The sequence below is a fragment of the Mus caroli genome, unplaced genomic scaffold (genome assembly GCF_978045245.1).
Source record: "Mus caroli unplaced genomic scaffold, Mus_caroli_1 scaffold_4, whole genome shotgun sequence".
Taxonomy (NCBI): domain Eukaryota; kingdom Metazoa; phylum Chordata; class Mammalia; order Rodentia; family Muridae; genus Mus; species Mus caroli.
In genome coordinates this window covers 111456553-111474737 of record NW_028227259.1, presented here as the reverse complement: position 1 = coordinate 111474737, position 18185 = coordinate 111456553, and the positions used below count along the sequence as shown (strand labels likewise).

At 44.9% G+C, this 18185-nt stretch overlaps 1 protein-coding gene across 1 annotated transcript in view; it reads left to right on the top strand.

Annotated features, from left to right (window-relative positions):
* Tgfbr3 (transforming growth factor beta receptor 3) overlaps positions 1 to 17834 on the top strand; it is a 179813-nt gene extending 161979 nt beyond the window's left edge. Inside the window, exons 15-17 of the mRNA XM_021163025.3 lie at positions 4402 to 4449; positions 7199 to 7306; positions 14653 to 17834. Of these exons, the coding sequence (XP_021018684.1) occupies positions 4402 to 4449; positions 7199 to 7306; positions 14653 to 14771 (275 nt within the window). The 3' untranslated portion in view covers positions 14772 to 17834. The remainder of the gene's footprint in view (positions 1 to 4401; positions 4450 to 7198; positions 7307 to 14652) is intronic.
* The last annotated feature ends 351 nt before the right edge of the window (positions 17835 to 18185 follow it).

Sequence of the window (18185 nt, the reverse complement as noted above, 5' to 3'; positions counted from 1 at the left end):
TTTCTCACTCTGAATAGCATCCGCCCCAGGCTGGATAACTCTGGTTCAGGTGCACGGTAGAATATTTAGCATCATCCTTCATTTCTACCCAGTAGATGCCCGTGCCCACCCCCAACCAGGTTGTGACAACCCAGTAGGATTCTAGAAGTCTCCAAGTTTCAAAAGAGCCTCCCAATCCCCCATCTCCACTCCCCACCCCTCACCCCTACTCCCATTGTCAAGTGGCAGAGTGCAGATAAGGTGACAGACCACTGCCCAGGGACTCCATAGATACTGAAAAGTGCCCAGAGGAAGGGTCAGAATCAGGGAGGTAAGGTTGGTAAAAATACTTTTGAACAACCGCACAAAGCCTCCTCCTCCCTGGCTTGCCTCTGCCAGATGCCAGCAGATGTGTGTGTGTGTGTGTGCCAGTTTGATGCTTTGTTTCTTTGTGGGCATTTTAGGGCCTCCAGTGTTTAGAAGAACTGAATTAAAACAGGAGGCCAAAAGCTGTGTCAGTTACTCAAGCATAACCCACCCCAGGCTCGCGCATTCACGAAAGCCCTGCCCAACAGCCCGAGGGGGGAAGTTTTGGTTCTAGAGGTAAACCAAAAGTTGTTCAGAGTATATGAAAAGATTTGCTCCAGAATGTTGATTATAGTGTATTCTTTCTGCAAAGAAATCTACTGTTAAAATTCTCTTTACAGCAATATCTAGGATTCCTTTCTAACGGTCTTTTCCCCTAAGCCCAAAGTCAATATTGTTACGGCCGACACTATTTTAGTTATACTCGGGTTATGGAGAACAAGAACTGTTAGAGGATAAACCCTGGAGCCTCTGCCCTGCTGTGTAGGCTTGTCTCTGCACAGAGAGTCAAGAAGGGACTTGACTCAAGGAAATGAGGCAGGGGTGTTTCTGTTTAGCTCTCTGGGAGAGCCAGCCCCCTGTTTGGGGCAAAGGGAGAGTATTAGATCACAACCTAAGTCCATTAAGAACTTTTAAACAATACCATCCATCAGGAAGGCCTTGTCATAAAACCTAAATGCTTACATGTGAGGTCTCCCCCGGGGAGAATCATTCTTTTCAAACCACTTGGGGATTCTGAGTGAGAAAGTTTAACCGCAGGCGGAAGACTCCATGGAGCTCTTCCCAGAAGTGAGTGTGCACACACTTCTTGCGTGATGCACACTGCTGAGACCTTCAAATGCCTTTGCGCTTACTTCAGTGAATCAAACGGCTGATTCCTGAAAGTGGGTGGGTTTTTGTGGTTAGATGCTTCCACTTCATGGAGTTCTTACGGTGGAGGTAAAAGGAGCAGGATTTTTGTCTACTTTATCGTACTGCACAAATCTATAAATGTTAGAGTGAGTGTTGTTTGTGCTGCCACGAAGCTGATACCCAGGCAAATGCTCTACCAAGTGTGCTACACCCCCAGCCAGAAAGTGCATCACTCTAAAAAAATGTATTTTATTATTTTATATGTGGGGGGTGTCTTGCCTTCATGTGTATTTGTGTGCCACTCACCTGTCTGATGGGCTCAGAGGCCAGAAGAGAGCATCTGACCCCCTGAAATTAAAGTTACCAATAATTGTAAGCCACTATGTGGGTGCTGGGTATCACACCCAGGTCCTCTAGAACAGCCAGTGCTCTTAAACACTGAGTCATCTCTCCAGCCCCACCTAAATGCATTTTATAGTTGGTACAACGAGTGCAAGTTCTGTATACTGAATTGTATCATTTTTTCCCCTAAGGCAGTGTTCTAGTTTCATGTCTTGTGCAGTGATAAAATATCCAAACAACAACAACAAAAAAAGCCACATAGAAGAGGGGAGTAGTTTATTTAGTTTGTGGTTCTAGCTTACAGTCTATTCCTTGGAAGAAATCAAAGCAGGAACTTCAAGAATCTAGTCTCACCATACCAGGGGCCAAGAGTAGCAAGAAACCTCGGCACACACACTTGCTTAGACTCAGCTCTGTCTCTCTTGTGCACATTTAAGACCCTTGTCTAGGAATAACACCTCCCTCCCACACTGGACTGAGTCTTCCCACATCAATTAATTTAAGATAGTACCCCCCTCCACATGCTTCCACACCACCATGGGGACAACCCCTGAGTACAACTCTCCTCCCAGGTATTTCTGCGTTGTGTCACATGAGCAATCAAACACCACAGAGTCTCACTGTGCAGCTCAAACTGATCCAAAGCCACCGTGTATCCAACCTGTCCCTTAACGAACACCTTCCAGGGATTGGGGTTATTGGATGATACACTATGCCTGGCCCTCTGAATTGATTTTTTTTTAAAGCGCCTTAATTTTCTTGGTAACTGTATTGAAATGTAACACAAACATTTCCTCATCAGGGGGCCACCATGATGAACTGGACTTGGTCCAACTGAGCTTGTTAGCCCCGAGAACAAGCAACCATCTCCTTTCCTGCTGTCAACCTTATTATTTGTTTTTAATTTAATAAGGCCAGCTTGCATAATTTTGGTCTAAACTCCACAAATTCTTTTCTTGTCGGTGTTGTTTTGCTATGAATTAAAAGTGTGTCTTTATTGAATGAAGGAGCTGAAATTGAGAGACACTGAGCACAGACCATGTTTAAACTCTGAAGAGAAAGGTGGAGCCTGAACCAGAGGTTCTTCACCCTTTTTCTAGGAAAGGCAGAGAGATAATACATTTGGTTTGGGACATATCCAGCCCCTGCCTCAAGTGCTCAGATCATAGGGCACTGTGCTTATGGAACAAACTTGAATTTCATGTAATTTTCACCTCATGCAATATTCTTCTTTTGCTTTCTTTAAATAAATCATTTCAAATTGCAATTTCCCATCCCAGGCCACAGTGTCAGCACCCTGGTTTAAGCCCATCTCACTGTGGAGAGCAACAAGCCCTGTGCACAGCAGTTACTAAGGCAGGACTTCCCCAGCTGAGGGCAAGGACGAGCACTCCTCTGTAGCCTGGAGGCAAGAGTCAGAAATTGTGGCTCAGCCCTTGGCCCTGATGCTTCCCAGCTGTGATCTCGGGCAGGTCACAGGATATCAGAGTCTCAGACCACACTCGTTTGTAAAGTAGTAATTGCAAATTCTTTCTCTGCCTGCCTCAACAGGGTTTAGCATCATATAAAACCTCTCGGATCTGTGGCACTCTACTACTTCGAAGCTACAGAATTAATTATTGAGGCACCTAAACTTTTTGTCATCTTATTTCTTGTTTCCACCATTTTCCAAAAGGGTGTCAGCATTTTAAGCACCTGTCACCAGGCACCTCTAGAAGTCCAAGTCCCCGCTTCTCCTCAAGGCAGGACAAAAAGAAATGCTGGGAACCTCCACACTGCCCGGCACTCTAGCGTGTTAGGATACAGCCCATGTAACAGGAAAGGGGGATGAGCAATGTGAAGAGACCAGGGCCAGCACAGCAGGAATTAGTTTATAAGGTGTAATTGAATGAGCCTGTGCAAACCTTAAAGAAGGAGGAGCCACCAGCGTCAGGACCTGGGAAAGGGGAGAAGATACTATGTTTCATTGGAAGCAGACCGCACTTGTTTTTCTATGTATACAAAGGGGAGTCCCTGGGGGCTCTCAGGAGTTCACTTTGAGGGGACCCAGTAGGAGAAAACATTTGGGATATGGTGAGAAGAGAATGAATCTGGTAACACCAATAGCGAAGCCAAACCTAACCCTGCGGTTAAGGAGAGAAGTTACAACAGCGGTAGATTGTGGTGGTGGTGGTTTTTCCGAGACAGGGTCTCACTATGTGGTTTTGGCTGTCCTGAAACCGTGGTCTCTATGTAGACCAGGCTTAGCCTCGAATACACCTGCCTCTACCTCCTGAGTGTTAGGATTAAAGACACCTGCCGCTATGCCCAGCTGAAAGCTGTCGATTATTAAAAGAATGTTTAAAAGAGGGAACAGTGTTGTGACTGTATTGGAGATGCACGGTTTTTTGTCGGTATTGAACCCTTGTATAGGTAACCGTAGAGATGAATACATGCACGCAGTCAGACTCAGCCCTTAGTTTCGGGTGCCTTTGGCTTTCCTTCTCTGTAATCTCTCATTAGCAAACTACAGTGCCTAACTTTTCTGAGATGGACTTTTGATATGTAAAGAGGGATACTGGCAGCAGTTTCACAGAGTGTTTACTAAGATGGGGCTGGAGAGATGGCGCAGCAGTTAAGAGAGCTGGGTGCTCTTCTAGAGAACCAGAGGTTAGCGCCCAACACCCAAGTCAGGTGGCCCACAACTTAGAATTCTAGCTCCAGGGAATCCAATACTAGCCTCCAGTAGCACCCCCACAGGATTACACACACACACACACACACACACACACACACACAAACAAATAGAAAAACGTCTGGTCTGCTGAGCCTGATGATCCCTTACGTCAGTGGAATGCATTGTGACTTATGCTTTTGTTTCAGAAAATGTTCCAAACACGAAGGAGTCCAGTCCGGTTCCTCCTCCTCCACGTAAGTCTTTATGCAACTATTTCCAGGCAAAGCCTCTGGCCTTTTCTAAGAATGTGCTGGTTAGGGCAGAAGCCGTGCCAAGCTGAGCTGATAAGGAATACTGGGCCGTCCTGCCCACTTCCTCTTCCTTTCCTCTCATGCTTTCCTTTTCCCTTCCCCTGTCCTTCCTTTGCCCCCCTCCCTCCCTATTCCCGAGGTCTCAACCTTTGCTGCATGAAAACCTTAATTTGCTGACCCACTGACACATGTAGCCAGAGTGGGAAGGCTACAGCCTCACTTTACCAAGTTAATTATTTCTGGGGTTTTTTCCTGTCATCCAGTCTGGAGTGTTTGCTTCAAATTCTGCCTGTGGTGGTTACCTGCTCAGAGGAACTCAGCACCACACATCCAAGACTATTTTTAGGCCAAAGGATGGAGAGAGCTAGGGAGAGTAAGAGCATACAAGTGTTCAGCACCATTGGTACAGGGTGATGAGTTGGGAGTCATGTAGGTGGTTATCATTTTGTATATTATTGAAGTGAGTTTCCATGGTTATCACTGGCACAGAAGCAGGACTCCACCTTGGCTTCTTGCCATCCACCCAGAGTTCTAGATGATATGTCCCTGTGAGGAGAAGTCTGTATTGTTTTCTTCCTGGAGACTCCCAGGACTGGTTCCCATTGCTGACCACAAGACATACATAGTATTCTTTTCTTTAACTATCTTTCTTTTTCTTTTCTTTTTTTTTTTTTTTAATTTTTACTTTTTGGTTTGTTGTTGATTTTTTTTTTTTTTTTTTCCGAGACAGGGTTTCTCTGTGTGGCCCTGGCTATTCTGGAACTCACTTTGTAGACCAGGCTGGCCTCGAACTCAGAGATTCACCCATCTCTGTCTCAAGAGTGCTTTATACAAATCATTCTTTAGAGTACTTTTATAGAAAGCCCTTTTTATGTTTTAATGGCTTGTTTCCAGGAGATTATGGAATAATGGAGAACCGCAAACTCAGTAACAGACCCAGTGAGCTTATCTTCATAAGTGACATCTCTGTCATTGGAATTTCAGGATGTTTTTACTAAAAGACTTAGGAGCACGCTATCTTTGCATTTGTAGGCATAACCCTAACCCTGATGGTCCAGCGCCTCTTTGTATCTGTCCCATGGACTAGATTAAGCTTCATGGCCTGAAGGGTTGGCCTGTCATTGTAACTTCCGCCAGGCTCTTCCTGGTTTCTCGTTCTGTGTTCCTTCCCAGGACTGCCTCTCCATCATACTGACTCATCTTGTGTCACCTCCTGCCTGTGGTGGGTGGAGCCAACCTCCTTATTCCAGAATGTAAATGAACACACCAGCAGGCATGCAGCTGGAAGAGCCTGGGTCCTTTGAAACTCCTTCCATAGGGCAATACTGAACAAAAGCCTTCAAATGGCTTTGGGTACTGAGGGGTCACCTTTGCCTATGACTGAATCTTTTGTGTTGGTGTGAGTTCAAAAGCGCAGAGGTTTCATTTGTAGAACGTTCAGTTAGGGTTGCTTCTGAATGGAGTAAAAGAAGAAATTGTGACATGGAGAAAACTTGTACCTTCAATTTAAAAAAATTACACACACACATCTGTGTGTATATAAAGACAGACTTTTATCTTACCAAACACTTCTTTACAAACTAGTCCTAACTCAAAGATACTTAGTCTTGAATGAAAGGAAATATCCAATTTCTGAGAGCTGAAGTCAATTTCAAACATAAAAAAAAACAACTTTGCCAAGTAGAGGAACAATTAGTTCTTTTACAGGTTTTCCTGACTGTAAAACTGACGTGGCACCCACTGAAAAGTAATTTTCTTCACGGAAAGAACAGAGTTGGAAAGGCGTCAAAGAGCAGGTTGTTTAGAGCGAGGCTGCTCATGAGGATTAAGGCTGGGGCTTACTGTGAACTCCGTGGTGTGTTCTAATGCACAAGAATAATTCATTCTGTTCTGTTCTCTTTCCCTCTCATCTTTCCGACTCTGTAAGTGTTCTCAAAAACACTTCAGAGTCCGCTAAGGCTATGGTGAGCCTCATTGCTTGGAACCACCCAAGGAAGAAGCAACAAGGCTGATTTTGGTAGTGGGAAGTTTACTTTTTTTAAAAAGATGGGGTCTCACTGTGTAGCTTCGGTTGGCCTGGAACTCACTGTATAGACCAGGCTGGTCTTGAACTCATCTTGATCTGCCTGCCTCTGTATCCTGAGTGCTGGGGCTAAGGCTGTGCACTCCTGGTTCTTTACTGTCTAAAGTATTTTAACTTGTGACTTTTCAAGTTATCACAACATTTATAAATCTTATTTTTTAAAGTGACATTTTGGGGGTCTGGAGAGATGGCTCAGTGATTAAGAGCACTTACTGCTCTTGCAAAGGACCCAAGTTGGGTCCCTAGCACCCTTATGGTGGCCCATACCCATGCAGAACCCCAGTTCTAAGATAGGAGATTCAAGGGGCACACCCCTGGTCCACTTAAGTGTATGCAGGCAAAAGAGTCATACAAACAAAGTAAATTAAATAAGCTGGAAATTTTTTATTTAGAAAAATCACTTTGCTCAGAATAAATTGCAAACAGAATATATAAAAGCCCAATCAATCCATCTTTTCCTTTGTCAGCATATTTGCAAGTAACAAAATATAGAGTTTACTGTGATTATAATCCCTGATCTTACTGTGACTGTGCTTAGGAAGTGAGAATGAAGCTGAAATGTGAGACAGACAGCTTGACATCATGTATGTATCTCTTCCCCTCTTCTAGAGATTTTCCACGGCCTGGACACGCTCACCGTGATGGGCATTGCGTTTGCAGCATTTGTGATCGGAGCACTCCTGACGGGGGCCTTGTGGTACATCTACTCCCACACAGGTTAGTGACTACTCACTGGAAACTAGGGTGCATCTGGGCCACGCAGGGCACCCGCCACACAATAGACACCAGAGTTTTTGTTGGACAGGTGATATATTAAGCAAAAGGAAGAGAACATCCATTTTCACTATTCTTATATTTATGCATTTTGAGTTTTAGGTCACATAAAAAATGTAACTTGGTCTAAGTGATGCCTAGAAAAAAAATGTTTACCCTGCTTTTGTTAGCTGCAGTTACAGTGCTGGTGATGTCAGCTTCTAATACAGTTCTAATCTTGTCATAGAACCTAAAGGAGTCTGGGTAGCATGACAAACTGGAACTAGAAACCTTCGCTCCAAAATGACAGGCTGTGGAATAAGCTGCTGTGATGAGGGAGACCAGTTGCTCATGACCACAGCTGCCAGGGCATTGGAGTCAGGGACTCCAAACCACAACCTCCTGGCCTTTAACTCATGACATCACTCATAAACAAGATTCTCCTATTTTACAAAGTTTAAATTTCAAAATATATTTTTATGACTAAAAAAATATAAAAAGTGAAACAAAAAAAAGTTAAAGGTGTCCTCTCCCATCTCACCTTCCCGCTTTGATGTTCTTTTGGTGAATACAGAGTTGCCCCAATAATCCTGTCTTCGACTCCCGAAGCCTTAAGATTACAGTTAGCCATCAGCCTTCCCTGGACTTTACATAAGTTCTGGGAAATTCTATACCCCAGCCATTATGCTTGGGCAGCAGGCGCTCATTCCCAGCTCCCATGTTTTCTGCTGGTTGCTAGACAGAGCCTCAAACTCTTGAGAAAAGTATGACACCAACGTGTTTGCTAGCTAAAGGTTCTGACTCTCTTTTCACTTCAAATGCTACACCTTGTAACAAAGTATTTTAGATCGGGCCACAAACAGCAGCAGACCTACACCAGGCCTAGGAAGTCATCTACCTTGTGAAAGCCAACGTAGTGGCAAAAGCTTAAGAGAGTTTAATAATAATGGAGCTCTAAGTCCTCAAGAGTCGGTTCCTAACCAGCAACTCCAGGGAAATGTGTTTCATGTCAGAGAAAACGAAGGCCTAAGTGGGGTGGTGGTTCTGAGCGTCATATAAATGCCTGTGAGTCATTTGAAGAAGTTTTCCCCATGCAAAAGTTCAGAAAAGAACCCGAAGGGTCAGCTTTTAGCAGAGTAGAATTTTGGAGTAAATACTTTTATCACAGCAATACTGACATGTTTAGATCTCAAACTAATAGTTCTTTGCAACTTTTTCCAGCCTCCTGCATGGAGGAGGTTCTAGGGCACTTGGCAGCCTACATTGTCTACTGGGAATAAACTTGAAAGTACTCCAGGAAGACTGTAGCCCTGAGGATTTTATGTGGGGCTGGTCACTCACAGATGTTTTCCATGTGTGTACTCAGTCACTGGCTGGCTTGGGTCTTAGAACCGATCCTGAAACCCACATGGTCCGTCTTGGGCTAGGAAGCCAGGCCAGGCATAATACAGGGTTACCAAATGATACTCACTGTGGAAGCAGGCCCCACTGAGATCCCTCTGGCAACCCCAGATTTGTCCAAAGCCAAGCATCAAGTTGATAGAGGACAAAGCCTGAGTGTTGTGCCCTGCTCCTCACTGAAGTCGGAGGTGGTTGTACCTCACCCTCTGTCATCCAAACAAAAGCCCCAGAGGGAAGCTGAAAGTACCGTTAATACAAAAATAAAGTTTGCACACAACTTAGAGACAAACAAAAGGCCCTTCCAGCACACAGTTTGTATTTGTGCTGACTCAGAAACCAAAAGACCTATGGATGCTGTCGTTTGGCTTAAGCTCTTGTCGTTGCTCATGATTCTGCTCCAAAGTGGCTTTTCAGTCAAAGTTGTGGTCCCCAGCTAATCTTAGGCACAGCTCAAAATTAATCTTAGTACCAAATAAACACAAAGAGGGCTCAGTCCAGAGCCCAGTTAGTCTCTGACGTGGATCAACCAGCAGCAAGTTTAGATGAACAGGGATGGTCAGAATGCTGTGGCCAGCAAGCAGAGCCGGACATCCAAACACCGACTCAGTCCTTTAATTTCCACAATAAGCTAACTGTGGAACTCAGACCTTATATGGTATATTTGGGGGTTCAGGGTGCTCTGCCTCTGTGTCCAGAACAACCCCTCATTTGGATGACTCCCTCTGCTCACGTTCTCCAGCCTTTCCAAGGCACACCCCAAGTCACAGATTTGAATCTTGACACTTATGTTCCTGGAATAACTTTTAGTCTAAAAAGATAGGGTTCCTACTCTGTCTTATTGCAACACCAGGTACAATGAGATAACTGCCTTTGGGCTCTATTAATTCTGTTTGGAGAACCCTATTTTAAAACCCTGTCTCACTGTGAACAGAGGAGAGATGGTTGGGGGTAGGTGTGGTTCTGGTCCAAGGTTTCTGTGACACAGGTCCCAGAGTCGTAGGTGTGTTGACATCTGTTGTTTTCTGGAGCAAAGCTGCGACCCTCATGCTGTGAGGGTCTTCCCGATGCTACAGCTCCTCATGCTGTGGTGACCCCAAGCCTTAAAATTATTTTTGTTGCTACTTCATAACTGAAATTTTACTACTGTTACGAATCATAGTATAAATATCTGATATGCAGGCTATCTGGCCTGCAACCCTGGGACAGGGTCATTCGATCCACAGGTTGAGAACCGCTACTGCTCTGGTAGAACCACACTAAAGTCTTGGTTGGATACACATTCACACACACACACACACACACACACACACACACACACGCCGATCACAATTTAGCCATTCGGTGTGATAGCTCTATTACCTCTCCCCCATGCGTTTAGGTTTTTCCAAAGATAAGCAGCATTTCTCTGTATCCCATCTCCCACTAGCTTAGTTTTCTAGGCATTTATCATCAGTTTGTCTACTGACTGCCAGCTGTTATGACCTCCTGACACACACACACACACACACACCCCAATGCCATCCATTTTCTTCCACAAGAGTACTTCACAGAACCCGGGTTCGATTCCCAGCTTCGATGCCCAGCAGCTACTCACACGCATAGGCTCACTCTCCTCCTCCACTCTTAAAAATAAAACAGGTTTTAAGCCAGCTGGACCTGTCCAACTTGTCCCACTGCAAACTGTCTCTTTTGCCTCCAGTGTGGAGTTTTCCAGCGCTTTTCTTTGGGTCAGGGATGCCTTAGGCCATGCATCCCACGCCTTCCTTCTTCTTGGTTTAAAGGGGACATGGGAGATACGTGTTCCCTTTATACCATGAGTCTGAAATATCCCCATGTTATAAAAACACTTGCTTGACAAACATGCTATCCTCTGTTAGATTATAAATGATCCCTTGGAATTTTGAAAGTGCCCCTCGTGTTTTTCTCTAGCTCAAAGATTGCTGCTGAGGGTTTGAGACTGCTTAGATTTATCTTTCTAATTCTCTCCACTTGTGACCTGACTTTCCTTTCTGGAATCATCTTTATAATAATAACATCCCTTGATTTAGGGGTGTTTTCATATTTTTGTGCTGGGAATTAATTGGGCTTTCAGCCTAAAAAAACCATCCATCGTTCTTTCCGTCCCTCTTTCTTAATTGGTGTGTGTGTGTGTGTGTGTGTATGTGTGTGTGTGTGTGTGTGTGTGTGTGTGTGTGTGTAGGGTGATATAGAGTATCTCAGCACAACCTATGTTGGCTTTGAACTCACTATGTGGTCCAAACTGGCCTCAAACTTGTGGTCCTCCTGTCTTAGACTCCTAAGTGCTAAGGTGACAGGCATGTGTCAGTCAGTTTTTCTTTTCTCTGTCCTTTCTCACCCCTGTTTCCTGTATTCTCTCACTATATGAATTATTTGAAAGATGAACCTAACCAGCCCTCTGCTTCATCTCTTTCAGTTACCTAGAATCCTGCCGTGATTTTTTTTTAATTCTAAGAACTATAATTTTCCTTTCCTTTGTTTGTTTGTTTTTTAAAGTTCTCTTCTCCCCCTGTGCCTGGGTTATCTATCTGAAAATAATACAGGAGTAGTTACGAATATGGAGGCTGTAGTCATGCAAAATTCCATAGGGTGTGTTGAGAGGGCTGTTTTATGGATGAGCTCCAGGGTCACCCCTGCATCTTTCCTCTGAGCTCATAGGATTTTTCCTGAAACAGACCTTCCTGTTTCCTACCTGCACAGTATAGGTCTTGCCTTAAAAAAAAAAAAAAAAAAAAATTAATAAAAAGTGCTGACATAGCAACATGAGAAAAGAAATATTCAAACTTCCAGGGCAGGGCACAGTACTGACACTTTTCCTAAGTGTGGATAATCAAACACGTGTCATGTTCCAGAGGGAACAAACATGTGGGCTGTCACGAGAGGACCGAGGCCACTCTGCTTCAGTAGGTGTGAGGCTGAGCCCGTCATCAGCTGAGCCCAAGTGTGTCATACCTCCTCAGCAGCACCTTGAACTCAGCTGTGGTGTCTTGGACTGGGTGTTTCCAGTACCCTCAAGGTCTGGAAAGGATGCATGACCTCTTCTTCCTGGATAATGACAGGCAGGTTCCAGTCTTGCAAGGGACAGAGGAAACTCAGGGGAGCCATATTGCTTCTAGTGCAGCAGTGGGATCTACTCCACTAGAGTATGAAGACCCTAGGCACCTCCTCTTCCTTCGTTGTCTGGTGTCTCAGTCGCCTACGCTTTTGAGCCCTCTATGACAGGCTTATACCTTTATACTTTATATATTGAGGCAGAGTCTCTCCCTTGCACGCAGAGCTCACAGATTCATCTAGTCCAGATAGCCAGCCTGCAGCCTGCTCCAGGATTCGTTACAAACAGGTTCCCTGACGGATTCTCTTGCGCTGAACCAAAGTCAGTAAGAGTAATAGGGTAATAGGTTAGTATGACTCGTCCACCTCAGGGCATGCCCCACTATTTTGAGTATGGGCTCTCTCTCTCTCTCTGTCTGCCTGTCTCTGTCTGTCTGTCTCTGTGTGTGTATGTGTGTCTGTCTCGCTCTGTGTGTCTCTGTCTCTCTCTCTCCAGGGTTTTACATTAGCAAGACAAGAGCTTCCAAGACTCTGAAAGTTATGAGAGCTTTTTCTAATGGGTATTAAAATATGCTGACACAGCAAAGAGACACTTCCCAGGAAGCAAATCTTCAGACTTCCTGGGCAGGACACACTGCTGACATTTTTCCTGAGCTTTGACTCATCAAGCATTGTCCTGTTCTAGAAGAGATAAACATGAGCATGCTGCCCCGGAGGAGCAGGGCCATCCTGCCTCATCCACTAGACACAGAGCTCACAAGGCCAGCAGAGCCCAAAGGGATGAGAGGAACCTCCCTTTAGACCAGTGTGCCCTTGATTTAAAAGGGGAGAGGTTGTTCTTTTAGTGAGGCTCAGAGATAAGGGATTTAACTCAGAGTGTTTACCTAGCCAAGTTCAAGGCCTCTAGCTCTGGATAAACAAACAAACAAATAAGCAAGCTTATGTATGGCCACCATAGCCTTCTAATGGGCTACAGGAGGATTCAACTGAGAACGGATTAACATGTGAGTGGTAAAGTGTTGTGTGTGTGTGTGTGTGTGTGTGTCTGTGTGTACATCAGAATAGTTAAGGGCTGGAAATATATGGGAATATAAACTCAGGTAGGGCCTATCATATCCAAGGCGCTGGGTTCAAACACAGAAGAGACAGGGGAGATAAACAGAGGGGGAGGGGAAAGGAAGAAAAAAGATTAGATTATTTTCTAGAAATGATCTCCCATTTATGAGACAGTGAATTTTTGGCAGAGTGTTACTTCTCCCCCGTGGTTACATACACATTTGAAGGGGGCAGTGCTGAGGAAGATCCAAAATCCTGCAGGGGAGAAGACACTCTGACTTGCCTGCTCCTTGGGAATACTGATGCCTTCCTTTCTCCCCCTCCAATCCCAGAAGAAAAAATAATTAGAGCAAGCCAAATGCATGCAATGGCCCCAGGTGCTCTGAGGTGGATGCAGAAGCCTACAGAGCTGTGTCAGGGAAAGCTGAAACCTGACCCGGGCAGGAGCCGGGGCTGCCTTTTGCAGAACTGCGTTTGGCAGAGATCTTTGAGGGGGCCCCAGGAAGGCAGTGGAAGTATAGGCCTCTGGTTCCTGAGCTGGTTCAGAGGTCAGAGCCTGTGCTAGCTGATGCAGTGTTGTGTTTTAATGAAGCAGAAGGGAGGGTTGCTTATCTCTGGCTGATAGATGTGTATTTCAGCATGACAGGAAAGAGAGGGCCTAACTCATAAACAGACCTGTCCTGCTGGGGGCTTCCCACGTCGGTGGTGGTGGGGACAGCTAAGGGGGTATTGGGGCAGCAGCTCCCACCACTCTCCTCTACCTAGAGTCTTTTTTTTTTAAGGCCAGTTTCACGGAAGAGACTAGCTAACCATAGGGCCTCTCACACAGTTAAATGCAAACCATGTGTGACCCGAGCTTTCCTCCCTCTCCAGAGCATTGCACACTTGGCACAAAGAGCGGGTGGAGCTGTAATGCAGCAGGGTGTGTAATGACAAGTGGGGCATTTAATGTGTCAGGACATGCTCACACTGAACTCAACAGAGAGCCTCAAATGCAAAGAGGTACTTCTCGGGCAACCAGTGCAGGTCCCATGTGTTTGAGCTCCTTGCCCCAAAGGGTTTTCCCTTGGCAGTGACCCCAGCCCCCTCTCCTCTCAGCCCCCTCCCCCTCAGCCCCCTTCCTAGTCGTACTTCTCTGGTGGGTTTCATGCTGGGCATACAAAGCTGTTGTGCTGTGGCCAGGGCAAGCTCTCAAAGTCACTAGCCGGGTCGGTGTTTAACAAGGCATTCAAGCAAAAGGGACTGTGATATGTGGCTTATGCCCAGCCTGTGCAAAATCCTAGATCTCATCCCTAGCACAAAAAGAGATAGGCCAATAAAACAATTATAGACATACTTAGAACATTGTTATGTTGATTTGTGGTTAACTTTACAACTCGGTCTTGAACTTGGTCATGAACTTGTGAGATGGTTCTGCAGTTTCACGGTGTCAGAAGATTCACCCCTAGCTAGCAGATACTGGTGATGCTTTGAGAGTTGTAGGTTCTAGAATCCAGAGAAATTGTCACGAGCCACCAGAGATCCTAGCCACAACTGGCCATACAGAAAACACTCTTATTGGCTTATAAAAACAATAACAAACCAAAAAAAAAAAAAAAAAAAAAACCCAACCAACCAAAACAAAACCTTAAAGCACAAGGCCCTCCAGTCAGCCTGGGCTGCTCCAGCTGCTCCTGCCTCTAATTGAGAAAAGCATCAGGTAACATGTTAAAGAAAAGGGTGTCCGTGTGGGGGACACATTCCTCCTCAGATTCCACTATGTGACATGTCTTTCTTAACTGCAGGGGAGACAGCACGAAGGCAGCAAGTCCCTACCTCGCCACCAGCCTCGGAGAACAGCAGCGCCGCCCACAGCATAGGGAGCACTCAGAGCACTCCCTGCTCTAGCAGCAGCACGGCCTAGGTGGACAGACGGACGCCGCTGCCTAGGTGGACAGACGGATGCCTGCCACCGCCGGGGCAGGGCCCGATGCCAATGCTGGGTGTCCAGACTCAGAAGGCTTGATCTGGGTTCCCTGAAAAGAGAGAGTGGATTTCAGTATACAGACAGCCTGCTCTACCCACCCCTTCCTTACCACGGCCCACGTAAATGTGACCCTGGACATCTGTCACACGAAAGCTAAGCTGGTGGCCTTCCCCGCCAGCCCCTCGCAGGATGGGGGTTTCAATGTGAAACATATGCCAGTTTTTGTTCTTGTTTTTTTTTTTTTTTTAATGCTGCTTTGTCCAGGTGTCCAAACATCCATCATTTGGGGTCGTATGTTTTACAGAGTAAAGGAGATGGTGAAGGGATGTCAGCTAGAGCGTAGAGCCAGGGAGAGACAGCCAGGGATTCTAGCTGAACCAAGATGTAAAATAGGAGAAATGCTCCCTCCATAGCCAATCTGCATCTCGCTCTGGATGCCCACTCCTGACCTGCCACGCCCTACACGGTCCCCTGTGTAGCTTGCTAGCCTTGGGAGCCTGTCACTTGCCAAAGCAACATTCCTCTCTTGGGCCAAAATGAACGCTGACTCCTGATACTCCACACAAGCACACCAACTCCAAAAGTACCTTAAAGCCAGGTTTGTTTCTCCTTTCAGGGGAGAGCGTGGAACATCAGATTTGTGCCTGTCTCTAACATTCTGTCCTAATCATACTTAAACATCAGGCAGGTGGGGTTCAGTGGTAAGCGAAGGGATTATTAGCAAGGTAATGCCTGTGTATGGTCATACAGGCACAAATGCAGAACACCCAGCACATTGGAGAGACAACCACTTCCTCCTTAAAAATGTCCTATGCTTCCAGAGTCGGAACCTGAGTTATATGTGGTAGATTATATTGACTCCAACCATCAGCCTTTCTGATGAGCCTGTAGAGAAGCCTAGAGAGCCCTGGGCCATCTGATGATGTCACCAGTGCTGCCTCAGATGATGCAGAGACAGGGAGTTTCAGGTGAACTTCTTCAGCAGAATAAGGTGATGCCACTCTTGACAGTTGCTGAGCTCAGTGACACTTCAGTGTTAAAACTGAACCCCAGAGGGGATTCTCCATGCTAGATCTGCTGCAAATTAAATAATACCAATTTTCCAGAGTCCCTCCCCGCCCCCCAACTTAAGATTCCATAAGTAGAACAAGCTAGATCCTAACCTGAAATAGCCATGAGCAAAGCCCACTGCCTTTTCAGTCAGGCAGTTGTGTCCAGACCTTCATGAATGAAAACTTCAACGTTGAAGTGTTGCTGGTAGAAACAGCATGTGAAGGGATACGGACAATCTCAGTCGATGAGCCCTCGTCCGACTGAAGAGAGTGGCCCAGCTTCTATTCAATTGGGAAAATTTGAACCAAAGCAGATATCTTTAGGGCTGAGGGCCTCCAACTGATGCATAGATACATTGAAAATACTTCAGATTTTCCACACGAATACAAGATGGTTAGAGACTAGAGAAATACTTTTCTTTAGTTCATTGGTTTTTAACATGAAGGTGTCATTGTGGAGGACCTGGATGATGCTACCTGTGTTTAAAAATAATGCGCTTTGCCTAACCTTCAGCCGAATGTAACTGATAAGTATATTCTATGTATAAAAAAATGTTTAAAGATGTCTTCAAGGAAGACTAGAGTCTTTAAATCAGTTATAGCTATATTTTACTACAAAAATTCTGTATAAAGATATATTTAAATATTTTAGAGAAATTTAAGTTACTCCTTATGAAATGTTTAATTTCAGTTACTGTGAATTCTTCTAATCAGTTCATTCTTTGATTTTAAAAAGAAAAATCTTTTCCATCATATTAAAGAGAAAATTAGCTATGGGAAGATATTAAAAGATTTCTTAGATGGATGTGGTTAAAATTTTTTTTGTAATATATTTAAATGTATATTTTTGAGAGAGATACTACATTGCCAATGACTTTATAAATAATCTTAAATTAACTTACAAATTTATAAGATGCAAACCAAAAGACTTTTTTTTTTTAAAGAGAGAAAGAAAAGAGAAAAAAGCTTTTATTTCCTTGGATCTCATTATCAGAAATATTATTCAGCTCGAGAAATCTGACCCCATATTGGAAAGTGAATGTCCTTTGGTATTCCTGAAGCTAAAGCTTGGGTGTCTCCGCCCAGCTCTTGTTACAGTGTTTCTGACTGCTTCACCCTTCACAGATTTAATACAATGTATAAGCCTTACTTTCATAACATATTCTACAAGTTTCCTTAAGACTGTTGTTATAGTCTGGCTGAACCCATTTCCACCTGCAAAGTCTTGTGTTGTGTCTGCAGGCCACACCAGTGGCCACAGGGGCCATTTTGTCTTGTTGATGCTGAAACCATGCTGGACTGCCCCAGTTTAAGGCAGGACTGTCTGTGCAAGGCACTACAGCTATTCACGTGGTGTTACCGCTGCATTTTCAAAGGTCGGAGATCTTTCTTCTGCCTGAGTTGGTCATGTAGCAATTTTTTCCTAAACATAAAATGGCCTTTTGCTTGTCTGGTAATGAGATTGTAAATCCATTTCCTGCGTGTGTTCTCCGCAGGCTTGCCTGAGTGTGTGGGGTGCGCAGGCGCGTGCCTGTCTTTTTGTACTGTAACTACCTCATGGTTTGAATGATGCGCGTACTGCTGGTTGTATTAACAGAGCACATTTGTCGGGTGAGTCGTGTATACAAACTTTTTTTTTTTATCCTGTTTGTTTTATCTGGGGGTTCGTTCATTAAACTGACAGACATTTTTCTAGGAAGGACTATTATCAGTTTCCAAATGCAATACTCTATTCTGGTTTTTCCTGAGTGAGCCTGATTTTGTTACTGTTTTTCATCTACGAGGGTAAAACCATACCCTGGGAAATCCCTGTGGCCAGTTTGAACACCCCTGCTGTAACCTTCCCTCTGATCCATGGTCTTTGTGAACCTGCTTAGAGGTATAGTTTTGATAACCACAGTTTTAATTCTTTTATCTGTGCATAATAAAGATATATATCAATTATTAATTTATGTCATATCTGGTCATCACTAAACCCTCCCCTTGGTCTGACACAGCTTTGATGGCACCTGCTGGAACAGGGCAGATGAGGATGAAGAGAAAGGAGGGGAAAGGCAAGGACCCAAGAGAGCAGAGAGGAAGGGAGGGGGCAGGGATGCCAGGCTGTGCCCAGAATTCACTCCATGACCTTTGAGAGTCAAAGGGAGAAGTCATATGCATTTAGGCTCCACCCCTTTCATCTCCCCAAATGTCAATGCAACTTCCACCGTGCACTGTCCCTGTCTGCCACTAGTTTCTTCTGGTTGCCCAAGGCAGAAAGTAGAATATGGTTGGAGTCTCCTTGACGTCACACCCCAGT